Source organism: Diadema antillarum, unplaced genomic scaffold, assembly GCF_040938485.1.
Source record: "Diadema antillarum isolate AM-2024a unplaced genomic scaffold, OU_Dant_1.0 seq00000766_RagTag, whole genome shotgun sequence".
In the NCBI taxonomy this organism is placed as follows: domain Eukaryota; kingdom Metazoa; phylum Echinodermata; class Echinoidea; order Diadematoida; family Diadematidae; genus Diadema; species Diadema antillarum.
This window is the reverse complement of record NW_027271656.1, coordinates 225,423-239,651: the sequence shown is the minus strand read 5'-3', so window position 1 is coordinate 239,651 and position 14,229 is coordinate 225,423. Positions and strand designations below refer to the sequence as shown.

The 14,229-nt window shown below is 39.6% G+C and overlaps 1 protein-coding gene across 2 annotated transcripts in view; it reads left to right on the top strand.

The window, feature by feature from the left end:
• The window catches only part of LOC139738725 (hexokinase-4-like), a 30,694-nt gene extending 22,956 nt beyond the window's left edge, over nucleotides 1-7,738 (top strand). For both annotated transcript variants that reach the window (XM_071649363.1, XM_071649362.1), the window contains 5 exons: nucleotides 216-307; nucleotides 1,818-1,917; nucleotides 3,076-3,265; nucleotides 6,143-6,298; nucleotides 6,594-7,738. In XM_071649363.1, coding sequence (XP_071505464.1) covers nucleotides 216-307; nucleotides 1,818-1,917; nucleotides 3,076-3,265; nucleotides 6,143-6,298; nucleotides 6,594-6,963 — 908 coding nt within the window. In that variant the 3' untranslated portion in view covers nucleotides 6,964-7,738. The remainder of the gene's footprint in view (nucleotides 1-215; nucleotides 308-1,817; nucleotides 1,918-3,075; nucleotides 3,266-6,142; nucleotides 6,299-6,593) is intronic.
• The last annotated feature ends 6,491 nt before the right edge of the window (nucleotides 7,739-14,229 follow it).

Sequence of the window (14,229 nt, the reverse complement as noted above, 5' to 3'; positions counted from 1 at the left end):
TCTTGGTGCTCAGTAACAATGAGTCAAAGTGAGTAAATATGCAACTTTGGGCTTAAAATTACAAAATTTCCTCAACTATAGATATACAAACGTACTGTACCAAACCATGCAGAAATCTTATACGTCTTCTCCATGAGACTGGAAAAATATGCCATGTCATTGATTCAACAATGTTCCCCCCCCCCCCCACCTTCTTTGGTGTTTGCTCACTGTAGGTACACTCGTCACATGGACCAAAGGTTTCACAGCTGATGGGGTAGAGGGCCAAGATGTCGTGGAGTTACTGAAGCAAGCCTGCAAGAGAAGAGTAAGGATTCATTAACCCATTAAAACCCATAGTGGATTTATACTGGAGCACATCTAGAGATACAGGGCCTCATTCATAGTAGTATGATGGACCTCATCACTTTGTTGAAGTTTATATAAACAACAACAGCAACAATGGAAAACATTGAAAGATGTAATAACAAGATAGAAATAATATTATTATACCCATACTTTGCCCAAGCCAAGATATGTAAATGTACAAGTACACTGTATGCTGGTTGAATTTCGTCATGCAAAGCCCATCACAGGTACAAATTGCTCCAATAAAGATACCGGTAAGTGTGAGGTGTGAAGCATGCTGTCATGGTAGTACCGCATGCAGAAGTTATCATGAATGAGGTACCAGGACATAGTCTGAGTGAGATCCTATTACTGGCAACCAGCCAGTAGTGTTGACAATAATAGCATGAATGAAAATATGAAGGCCATCTGCTTCCATTGGTACAGGGAATGAGTTTGTATTACGGTAGTTTTTTATGTGACTGTTTATTTTGTCATCAAAATTAACGTTGAGTAAAAGTAACCATGAGCCAACTTTTGAGGAGAGCTTTTTATCTACATTTGAATACAGCTACTTGTTTTTCTTCTTTTTCTTTTGTCAATGATACTGAACAGTGGTGGATCGGGCAGAGCTACCAAGTCTCACGCATTGTGAGTGAGACTCAAGCATTTAGGGTCTGTCTCACGATCTCACGCATGACACCCATTTTTCTCACGCATTGGGAGCATAGCTTAAAGAATTAAAGTGAGAGTTGCAATTGAAAGCATGTTTCCCTTTTGTCTTTCAAAATAAGTAAGAAACAGTCATTTAAGTATGCACCAGCTTGCACCATTAAGAGCTAAAAATTGAAAAAGCTCCCTTCCGTGGGAGGGCGGACACCCCCTCCAACACCCTTCCCTCGCTCAGTCGCTTCGCTCCCTCGCTCACGCACATGCGTGCATGCTGAGATGCTGAGTCTTGAAAATCTCACTCATAAAGATTTTTTGAACTTGGCATCTATGATCGGGGGAGGCATGCGCCCAGTGTGCCCCCCCCCCCTTTAATTTTTCTTTTAAATAAAAGAAATTCAAAAAATTAAACCCGGAAGTGGCACCAGAAATATTTTGCCCCCCCCCCCCCCCTTTACGGAATTCCTGGATCCACCCCTGCTGAACCTTGCATATTTGCAGAAAAGCATAAAATCTCATGCAGGAGCCATTCATGAGCTATCTACATAAGAGATAGAGCAACTTGCTCAGAAACATATAATTGTTTAATATGCTTGGCTGTGGCCAGTCATCGGCATCAGTCTGTGAAGCCAAACCAAAAGTCTTCTCAGAGTGAACATCTCTAATAGTAAAGAATGAAACGGGACTCAATCGAATCAAATTTTTATGTGTGTGTGTTCTATTTAACCTTGTTTATCAACACACATAATGGATGGATACTCTTAATCGAGGCCTGGGCATGTACAAACATTCTTTTTTGTCCTTGTTCCTGATCTTCCTAGGATGTGGATGTTGACATCATCGCTCTGGTGAATGACACGACAGGCACGCTGATGTCTTGTGCGTACACAGACCACAACACATATATTGGACTCATTCTAGGTAGGTCTTCTCACCTATTTACTGCCAACCCATCTGATGAAATCTTCTGATCCCTAATCCATCCCCCCCCCCCCCCCCATCTCAATCATTATTGAAATCAGACCCTAATTAGACTAAACAATAAAGATGATGATAATGATGATTGATGATGATGATGATGATGATGATGATGATGATGATGATGATAATAATAATAATAACAAGAAGAGGAAGAAGATGTGATTAAAGTAGTGGTAGTAGTAGTAGTAGTAGTAGTAGTAGTAGTGGTAGTATTAGCAGCAGTAGTAGTAGTAGTAGTAACAGTAATGATAACAGCAACAATAGCAGTACTGACATTTGTGTAGTGCTTAATGCAGGTGTCACTAAGCACATTGATATAGAAAAGAAACATTGAATTGAAATACAGAATATAATTACAAACAATGTCATAAAACGTCACCAGTTAGAATTTTTCAAGTGGTTACTGATGTATACATATGTGTCAGTGGCCCGCCTGAGACATCACTTTCCATTTCATTTCTTTTTTTAAGTCTGCTGTCCAGATCCCACCCCCATATGAAATCATCAGTGGTAGAAAATGAAACATTGACATAAGCATGTAGGCACAGTAGTCTTCTGAAACATCTGTGTAAACCCACAATATTGACATTGACATTTCAGAGGTGTGTAATTAATTAGTTTTAAAGGGATTGATTAGTTTTGGTTGAGACTTAACTTCAGGTTTCTAACATTTTGGGGTGAGGTAATGAGAAGTCTTTTATGAGATATGAAAGAGCATGCAATTCCAAGAGGGATTCAATGTTTCTTTGAGAAAAGATGGTTTTGAAATGGCTGAGATATCCAAAATAGAGCAATCCTAATGGTGGGACCCATCTTTTATTAGGATCACTTTGTTTTACTTTGTTTTTGGATATCTCAGCCATTCCAAAACTGATTTTCATCAAATAAACTTTGAATTCCTCTTAGAATGGTATGATCTGTACTATTTCATAAGTGCTTTCTTGGTATCTCGCAAAAACTTAAAAGCCCACTCCTCACCTCCACCAATACTATACCATCCCTTTAATGTCTAGCTTTGCAGATGTTTTGTTTGATTTTTTTTTTTTTTTAAATTTGTGATTGCTTTCTGTTGTTCCCCCCCCCCCCAACTCCCTTCAGGGACCGGCACCAACGCCTGCTACATGGAGGAAGTGAACAAGGTTGGCACGTGGCTGGGGGATGCAAATGCCCGGGAAACCATCATCAACATGGAGTGGGGGGCGTTCGGAGACGACGGTGCTCTGGACGACTTCAGGACTGAGTACGATAAGAATGTGGACGAGAACTCCCTCAACCAGGGCAAACAGCTGTGAGTATACGCAAATCGCTATGTTCTTGCTTAAAGGCATTATTTACCATTTGCAGATGTAACAAAAACCCAGCATTAGTGCTTTGAAATACTTCTAAAATGTGAGTTAGGGATAGAAAAAAACCACTGTGAAAATTTTAATCAGTAAAATCGATGTTAAGTATTGTTAAATATACAAAATGTGAACAATAGTTGTAATAAAAATGTTTCCAGACTAAACCGTCTACAGTTAATGGTTTATTTAGAAAAATACTGACATCTCCTTATATTTTAGGCTCTCTTGCAAAAATGTTATATGGGAGGGTGTTTTGTGGTACAACAGACCTACACATATGCATAAAAGGCGATATCTTGAAAATTTTTCAAATCACTGCACCCAAAGATAAACTAGACCTTTAACCCTTTGTACTGTACGATTTGAGTGCCCATTGGCACAGAAATCCCCATAGCATTGTACACACTGTCCAAAGTTCAGAAATGGTCAAGAGCTGCGGTCTGTGTGGTTTTTGTCCCCGCCGAACGAGTTGGAGCAGGGGACTATGAAACGGGCTCCGTACGTGTGTGTGTCCGTGCGTGTGTCCGTGTGTGTGTGCATCCGTGTGTGATCAAAATGCTACAAAATGCTACTCCTTCGCCATTTCTAACCCGATTTCGATTCCGTTTGCTTTATGTGATGGCACTAGGTGAGGGCTTCAAAACTTCTACACAGAATTTTGACCTTTGACCTTGATTTTTGACCTATATTGTACATTTTGCTACAAAATGCTACTCCTTCGCCATTTCTAACCCGATTTCGATTCCGTTTGCTTTATGTGATGGCACTAGGTGAGGGCTTCAAAACTTCTACACAGAATTTTGACCTTTGACCTTGATTTTTGACCTATATTGTACATTTTGCTACAAAATGCTACTCCTTCGCCATTTCTAACCTGATTTCGATTCCGTTTGCTTTATGTGATGGCACTAGTTGAGGGCTTCAAAACTTCTACACAGAATTTTGACCTTTGACTTCTTTGACCTTGACCTTGATTTTTGACCTATATTGTACATTGGCTACAAAATGCTACTCCTTCGCCATTTCTAACCCGATTTCGATTCCGTTTGCTTTATGTGATGGCACTAGGTGAGGGCTTCAAAACTTCGACACAGAATTTTGATTTTTTACTTCTTTGACCTTTGACCTTGATTTTTGACCTATATGGTACATTTTGCTACAAAATGCTACTCCTTGGCCATTTCTAACCCGATTTCAATTCCGTTTGCTTTATGTGATACCACTAGGTGAGGGCTTCCAAACTTCTACACAGAATTTTGACCTTTGACTTCTTTGACCTTTGACCTTGATTTTGACCTATATTGTACATTTTTCTACAAAATGCTACTTCCGGCGGGGACATATATTACGCACTTCGTAATTTCTACTTTTCCTTGTTTGTTTGGTTTTTTTTTTTTGGGGGGGGGGTTCCAGAATAATGTGTTTTTGAAACTGGAAATTATTTTATTTCTTACATTTGATTTTGCATGTTTGAGATTAGTAGTTCTCCCTTTCTTTAATAGCTAAAACATGATTTTTGCCTGTGTTCACCAGAATCTTTTACAACCTGTTAGGTATGTAGCCCTGCAATGGGTGCTTGCATCCCGCTCTCAGATTTCATGTTCAGCGCCGCTTCTTTCTGTTGGGCCAAGCATGGGATACGATGTTACAAACCGTGATTTCATATTGTAGATGACACATTGGCACAAATGAATGGAAATGAAGTTGATGTGGTGTTAAGTAAGATTTAGACTGTAGTACAAGGCACCGTTTAGCAACGTAATCACACTACGTTATATGCTAAAGCCTTCCATGAGATATTCCACAAGCTTCAAAGAATGAATTATTTGAAATGCTAAATGCATTTCCAAACTGTTGCCAAAGGCAGTGATGATGATTTAGTTTTAGTGGTTGCATTTTATTGCCTCTGCCCAAGGAAGGAGGTTATGTTTTCATCGCCATATGTTCGTTTTGTTTGTATGTTTGTTTGTTTGTTTGTCTGGGTGCAAAATAACTCAAAAAGATGAGAATGGATTTGAATGAAACCTACAGGAAAAGTTGATAATTACTCAAAGAACAGATGATTGCATTTTGGTAGTGACCATGAATTTTTATGGATTTCTGAAAGAATTTTATCTTTTGGCATCTAGGGTCAATAAACTTGTGAGTTCAAGTTGCGCTAATTGAGGTTTGCATACGCGCTCTAAAGCGCATGCTCTGCTCAAGCAAAGCGCTGCGTAGCTGCGTATCTGGAAGCTGATGACATAAACAAAAGGCTTCTATTGTACACGCTGTTATTTTCACATACAGATATTTTCGCGAATGAGGTCTCGGACATTTTTGCGAGTTGTTGTTTTCGCTAATTGACACATACTCAGTGTAGAGGCCTTCATAAGGGCACTTTTACCTTAGCGCATGGTTACATTTTCGTGTGTTGTTAAATTCGCGCTCCAACTGTTATTCGAGAAATTCAAGAAAACTAAACCCTCGTGAAAACAACAGCTTATACAGCATATTGGGAAGTTGGGTGATTTTCAGCATGCGTGGGTGGAAATGAGCAGCTTGCTTGGCGAGGTCTGCGCTCACAGAGTGCTTTTCTAGTTTGCTATGTGCGAAACTGAAATTATATTTGATATCGTATTGTGTGTCATTAGCATCATGTGAGCTTACAAGAGATAACATTAGGCTCTCTGTTCATGACTGTGTTCTGATCAAGTGGTTCACTACCTTTTTCAGAGAATGCTTTCCTAGATGATTGTCAGCACATGAAATAATGATATATGTGGGAATGACTAAAAAGTACATACAAGTTTGCTATCTCTCTTTCTCTATCTCCTCTCCAGGTACGAGAAGATGATATCCGGCATGTACCTTGGAGAAATCGCCAGGCAAGTTCTCTTGAAGATGACCAAGCAGAAGCTCATTTTTGGCGGAGTCTCAACAGAAGAACTGGAAACGATGGGGAAATTTGAGACGCGTTTCCTCACAGACATTGAGAAGTAAGTTTGGTTTTTGATCAAACCAGTCAAAAAAAAAGAAGAAACAATATATCAGCACAAAGTTTTTCATACTAAAATCGTAGTACGAATATCATGATATATTCTTGCTGATAAGGGTGCTTTTTAGGTCTTACAGTGAATTCCTATATTGTCTTTTACCGACCATGTGCTGTGAACTAATAATTAAGCAATTAAAATGGCGTTTGTGACATGCGTGGTTTCGTGTGTAGGTTCAGACTTTTCTCATTCCTAAAATCACTCCAAGTCATGTTTTTCTTTGCTTTCTTCTTTGCAGTGACAAATCCAACAATGGCTCAGTGGTATCCAAGATTCTTGCAGACTTCAACGTGGACCCCAGCCAAGAAGACATCGACATAGTCAAGGTGACGTGCCATCAAGTCGCCATCCGGGCCGCCCGTCTGGCCGTGGCCGGCCTGGCGGCGGTCACCAAGCGGGTGCGCCGCGAAGACCGACCGGAGGTGACCATCGGCATCGACGGCACGCTGTACAGGAAGCACCCGCTGTTCAAGCAGGAGATGGAGGACAAAATGAAGGAACTGGTCCCTGGGGTCAAGGTGAACTTTATGCTGTCGGAGGACGGCAGCGGGAAGGGCGCTGCTCTCATAGCCGCAGTCGCCTGCAGGTTGCACGGCAAAGGCCAATAAAAGCGCCGCACTGACACCTGTAGTAGAAAGACACGAGGGTGCTTTTTACTGGGCTGAGAAGACACACATGCAGGGTAGGAACCCCAAACTCTGGGTAAAAAAGACAAAAAATACAAAACAAGAGACATTCACCACTATTAATAATGGGGTAAGCCTCTATCTCACCAGCATAAAAACATGTTAACAGAACATTGCCTCAGCTCAGGTTTATAAGTCTGTATTTATAGCGTCCAACGTTGTGTAAGTCAAATACCAAATCATGGAATAATGTAATCAGTTGTCCTTTGTCAGCGAGAGATCCGGCATTTCTGAAATGCAGCCAGATCAAAAAAAAATCATCTCATGTCTTAATGTTGATGGAGATTTGAAATGTCTTAGGCCCATATTTCATGTGATGATAGTGGTATACAATGCACTGGGCTGCCACTATAATCCACAACCTTTTGTTCTGTGTCTCTCCCCCTTCTTGTCATGCTTATCTGTGCTTACAAAAGAGAAAGTTAGACCGGTGTGCTGATGGTATCTTTGGTGAAGTAGTGGACATAAAGAGTAAGCATAGCAATTGCTGAATTGGCTGCTATGTTTCACGATAAAAAATATGAGAAGAAAATCCTTCAGACAGACAAACAAGTATATCAGATATGCCTCAGCTCCAACAGACCAGATAACACATTTTGGTGTGCAAGAAGGACACTAGCCTTACTCAAAGACTCTGTCTAGTATTTATTGGCCTTTTAGTTAATACAAAGAATATGTGGTCGCTTCTCAACAGTGCCAAAAACATCTCGAAGCAATTTGTAGAAATGAGTTTGCCGTAAATTCCCAGCTCATTAAAGCAAGTTTACCTCTTTAAGCATGTCGATACGTGATGGAAAGCACATCTTATGACTCTTTTTCCATGTTGTACAGTGGGTATTGGTAGTACTCTCTGATTAGAGTTGAAGGTGATACTAACCTATACCACACCAAGGGCACGCAGAATGTATAGAAACAGGGTTTTTAAGAAGTTTTAAAGCTAATATAATTCTTTAATGTACTTCTTTTTTTAGGGTATAACTCTATACCTGTAATCTATTCTGAAAGACAACGAAAGAAGGAGAAGAAAAAGAGCAGTCATTGTTTCAAAAAATACATGGGTGTCACTATTTGAACAGGTACAAGTTGATAATAGCAGTGTGTCAGATGCAATAACATCCATAACGTTTGGCAAGGTTTTTGCAATAGTTTCCAAACACTTTCCACGGGTATACTCCGCTGAGATGAAAGCTCGGTCATAAAAGCACCCATGGCACTTGGAATATCATATCTGGGTGGGACATATTTATCTGCTTTTCATCGGGAATGAGTATATTCTCGGTTGAATTTATCTTAAAATATACGCAATTTATGATTCAACATCCACAGCAGAGACGAGTCTGGTAAGAGAAGATCATGCCAAGTATTTCTCACTCTTTGCATGTACAATTTTTGTTTGTTGCCATTCAATGAATTTGCCTATGAGATTAGTACTTGTCTATACTCTGCTAATTTAGAGACCAGGTAACCATTGCCACTGTCAAGAAATAATTTATCCATATGTGCAGTAGTGTCCTTGTTGTCGCTTTTGCCTATGTTGTGTGCTGTCTTTAGATAAGGCTGTGTGATCATGGGGAAACTGCAGGCCCATTCAAACATACCAGGAGCCCTCACCCTAGATCTTGTGCTGGGGATTACATCATGGGATACTTGTCCTGTTCACACACACTGCTCTCGTAAAATTATTTGCAAGGGTCTCAAAAAAAAAGAAAACAAGGACTGAATTTTGCATCACAATGTTGATCGCAGTAGTGCGGTTTTTTTTTTAAGTGTCCACTCACAAGAATGAGTGGCTTTTGCATCGCAATGCAAACATTAATTTTCGAAAATTTATATTTTTGGGGGTGTGTATGAATGGGCCTCTTGTGACTGTATTTATGTAGAAAAACATGTGTGGTGTTTCCTAAAAGCACTGTCAAAGCAGTTACTGTAGTGTTTCTGATCAATGCAAACAAACTATTGAAGGTGTTGTGAAGGGTATGTGGGAGATTCATATTTCTAATCTAGAGGAAACAGCCATTCCTTGTGTACCCCTTGTATAGTACAGAGGAGGTTAGTACATATTGGCGGTCATGGCACTGCCGCTTATGTAATGGTGATGATGAGGACCAGAATTCTGTTATTGTACTGATTTGTGAAGAATTGCAACAATTATGTAAAAAAAAAAAAGGAAAATCTAAGTGCATAATGAAATGTTTGATTTTGAATAGCCAGCATTTAATTCACATTGAAATCTCATTTTTTTTTTCTGTGTGTGTGTGCTGATCACAGTGACACTGCAATATATCAGGCAGAGATGTGTGTATATCAAAAAGATATTTTTATACTTCATGAAAGTCTAACCTCTATTGTAAGCGTAGGGGAATGAAATTTAGAAGAATATTCAATGAAATATTATATCGAAATAAGTAGAAAGATTCAGAAATTTGGGAAGTCATTCTTGTTCTGTGTGTCTCATGTGTTTGAGTAGTAGAATGAGGTGTTGGTGCAACTAGGTTAACCTTCAACTCACAGTCTTGTAGCTCACTCTAATTACTATACATGGGACTTTGCATCAAATTTCTTACACACAGAGAAAATTGTGAAATTCATATCTGGTGGTACATCTTAAGCTGTCTACCTCATATGTCTTCTAGCCTATACTTTTTTTATCTGTCAAGTATATTCAGGTACGGTATTTCTATCTGTAAAGATTTCATTCGATTGGAGGAGTAGAATAATGCAGTCCATGTGGTACTGAGTATCTCCAATTAATGTGGTGTGGTAGTTCATAGCTTGTTTCGAGTCGTAGAAACCAGGAAGCCCAACATTGTGTATTGGTAATCCAGTGACAACCTGTTCGATTCACAGTGACTTGTGAAGTAGGGAGCTTGCTTTCCTCAAACCGTACATAACTATACTGATTGTGTGTACGATACGGCTATAATGTCACTGTATTTTGTTCTTGTATCATATGTTGCCAGCTTACCTTAGTAGCCTTAGCTTGCGTAAGTGCCACCTTTTCTCTTTCCTTTTTTTTTTCATACTATGTCACGATATTTATTCATAGACCTGGGAGAGATTTTTACTGTTTGAAGGGAGGTGAATACTGGAATAAAACCAGAATGTTATTGTACATGAGCCTGTCATACACAGATATGTTTGAGATTACAGAGTGCAAGACTCCAAACCTTCTCTCCGTCCTGTGAAATACTCCTCTACAGATTTCCCATGTATACCAGTCATGTCCTACGTCGCGTTATCCACCTGCAGATCTCTCTTTTCAGTTTACAGTCACTCGTACGTTTGATAACCCTTCTCTCTGATCACTGACGTTAACTATCCAACAAAAAAGAGAGAGAGAAAGTCCCAAAAGAATCCAATTTTCTATTTTTCAAAGTGTAATCTTTGTCTCTTTGTGTTGTAATTGTACATTAATATGACTTTGATGCTTGTATTATCAATATATGACTTATGTTAATGAATTATCGATATGTTATGATGTGCTGGTAGAGCACGCGGTTTTCAGGTCAAAGGGATTTTTGCTTTATTTTTGCTTGTAGGTTTGAATCAAAGTGTCTCAGGCTAGAAAAAAAAGACTAAAGAAGCATTTATTTTTTATCCTTCTGATATTCAACAGAACAGTGAGGTGAGAAGGTCTTATGTAATTGAATAGTGGAATTTCAGTTTTATTATTATTTTTTGTACGAAGAGAACGAATAATGATTTTTGTCGTGCTTTCTTCATTGTGAAGGGCACAAGAGTGATGATGATGTTCCACGGAGAAGGAACAGAGGCTGAAATAAGTGAGATGCGTGTAAAGGACCGTCAAATATATTTGTGAATAGTTTCTTTGGGGAAGTGCGAAAGGTTGGTAAATGTTCATTCTTCCAAGCAATAAAGTTAGGACAACCACATTAGACAAGGCACTGAGTGTACTTGTCGAATTGTATGATTATATAACGTGGTATTTTACTTCCTTTTTTTTTTTCAAATAAAAAAAAATGTATTCCCAACATACAGCCTTTGTGTGAAGTTGCTTTATTCATGTTGAGATGTTCATTCAGCTGCCTTACCCGTTGAGGATGAGTCCCGAGTATACTGTAAAACATAATATATTCGCAGCATGAAATTTTCGCGAATTTGAGCCGACAGCCTTTTTCGTGGCATGAAATTTTCGCAAATTGCCACTGGCGTTCATTGCATGTAGTGTAGACAAAAACTTTCGCGTGCATTTTAATTTCACGAATTTTGGCGATCGCGAAATTCGCGAAATTAAAATGCATGCAAAAATTCCTCGTTTACAGTACTCAAGCAGGTGTCTGTGGGAAATGTGCGTTGTAAGCAAAATCAGTCAGTCCTCAACGGGTTAAAACTCACAGTTGTGCCTGAATGCTCAATGGGATGTTGAGCCTGGACACTAGAAGGTTGTGTTTTCCAAGTTTTACTGATGCCGAAGATTACCTGGAGGAACATAATGTCTTCTTGGAGGTTTGATGCCGAGAGTACGAGATTGAGGCTTGGATACATGTCTGGCTGGGATCCTAGGGAAGTATGCGTGTATGTGCGTGTGTGTGTGTGTGTGTGTGTGTGTGTGTGTGTGTGTGTGTGTGTGTGTGTGTGTGTGTGTGTGTGTGTATCTGTGTCTGTGACTATCTGTGTGGATGGGTGGGGGATGGGGAGGGGGAAGAGGGAGGGGAGGGGATATTAAAGTAAGAGAGTAATGACTAAGACTTGTCATATTCAACGTATCCTCCATAAATGATATAGGCATAGACAGCTTTTCATAGGAGCATTCAAATATGATGTTGACTGATCCAGCTATATTTATCAGACAGATAAAACTACGGCTGACACTAATAATTTTCAGACATGACCTGGCTTTCAGGAGCATCAGGATCTGAAAGTGCGGAAAAGAAAAGAAAAATCAGAAATAATTGAATGTAGTCCACCAAAAGAGATGAACTTGTTTTATTTGTAGATACCGCTACACCCACAATCAATTTACTTGCACCGTGTATATACTCTGCACCATGCACCTCAACTACTGCGTTTCACACACACACTCACACACATCCAAAGTTTGCAAGAATCTTCAAGTTTGAAGGAGACAGACTGAACCAGAAGAAGAAGAATCATTGAAACAGTGTTACAATAATGCTTCAGTGCACTGATACAATGTACTTAATTTTTGTTCTACTGTGTCTATATTTGGTGCCGTTAAGAATACATTAGCCTGGAGTATATTTTAGAGTCTTGATGTCGGTGACACGGATAATCATTGGTATACATTTGAGTGCTCCACTTTGGGATGGAGAAGAAATACGAGGGGAAATTTGCAGGAGATGTCGGGGTGCAGAAACCTGTCGACCTTGGTGCAGAGTCCGGAAAACTTGCGTGATGGTCTCAAAATAAAACAAACCCAAACTGTCTATATTATGGTGAACTAACACTCATTTTGAGCTCAAAATCCAAACTTCAAGTTAAATCGATACTGGGTGGGTGTGTAAGAGGGAGGTAAAATGTTGAGTGGAAAGTGAGAGAGAGGGAGAGATTGTGAGAGTGAAGGTAGGAGGGAGGAAGAGGGCAGACTGGAGGATGAAGACAGGCATACAGCGTACTAAGAGAGAGTAGCAGCCAATGGTAGCAGCACGTTTCGTAAAATGCAAGTGCGCCATCAGTGTTCGTTTATGGCAAAAGAGACAAATGATATTACTGTATATTGCTTTGATCGAAACTGTTAATGTCTGTTTTCTTTCCTGTATAACGCCGACATTAAATTTTGTCTGATATTCTTTGGGAGTATTCTTCTCCCATCAATCAAGAGCAGTAAGACTATAAGAGAATCTAAAAGGCTTTATATGAAAACAAAAACTCTCTTTGATCTTTGATGAAATGTACCTGAAATCATACATGTATAAGCATGCAATGTTTCCTCCTCTGCCTCTTTTCTTGTCTTTTCATTGTACCTTCCGCCTTCGTTTTATCATTTGAATTTGTTTGATCATTGCTCCAATGGAATAGGACAATGATTGTTTGTAGGGGATCATTTCCAACAAACCTCGCCTGTGCTTTTTAAGATCCCTCCATTTAAAATGTATACATTGTAGCAAGGCAATTGCATTTTGAATTTCGTACATGTTGTTATGTTTTGAAATGGGAATGAATGAATGAATGAATGAATGAATGAATGAATGCACGAATGAATGAAAGAATGTATGAATGAATGAATGAGTGAGTGAGTGAATGAATGAATGAATGAATGAATGAAGATCCATCTATTCTTGCCCATGCAAAATACACACACACACACAAACAAACAAACAAATTTGAACATTCGTAAACACTGTACAGGCACCTAATTATCATACAAGTGTGACTCTGCATGCACTCGTCCTCCTTAACCCCCCCCCCTCCCACCCCCATGTCTGCCTCACTCTCTCCTCTCCCTTATTCTCCTCTCACCTTTGTATAGAGTCTGTCTCCCTTCACCCTCCCTTTTATATCCACTCTCCATTCTACACTCTACCTCTCTTCGGTGGCACTGTGCATCGGTGCACCGATGCAAAAATACTCCCACCCCCCCCCCCCTCCTTAGCCCCACCGTTGGTACGGGACAAGCAAAAAATTTGCAAGACTGTAAAAAGCGCTTGCTTTTTTAGACGAAGAGAGAGTAGACCAAGTGATAGATCACCCTCCCCCCCCCTCCCCCTCCCTCTCTTCCTTCTCTCTTACTACATGACAGCGGCTTTTAGTAAGTGTAGGAATTTGTACAGGGTGATGTTTCGGATTAGGTTTCCATTATCTCAGTTTGTTTTATGATTCTACAGTAGGCCCTTTATCAATCATATTTGTTGTACATAATTACGTATATGTGGGGGAATGCACCCTATACAAGCATTGCTTGTTAAAGTATTCCTCCACATTTCTAGTATTTCCGTATACAGTACTTACAGTATTTTCATGCATTGTGATGTAATTTATGTATTCAATTTCTGTAAAATATTCATGTTCTATTGGAAATGAAAAAAAGAAAGACAGAAGGAATAAAGAAATGAGAGACTGACGGAGAGAAAGGGAGGGAGAAAAAGGGAGAAGGTGATTGGAAAGGGAGGCAGAATGGTGAGTGGGGAATAAGAGAGAGTGAGAGAAACTTATTACGTGGTATGAAGACAAAAAGACACAGAACTACAAGACAATTAGTTTGAGCCG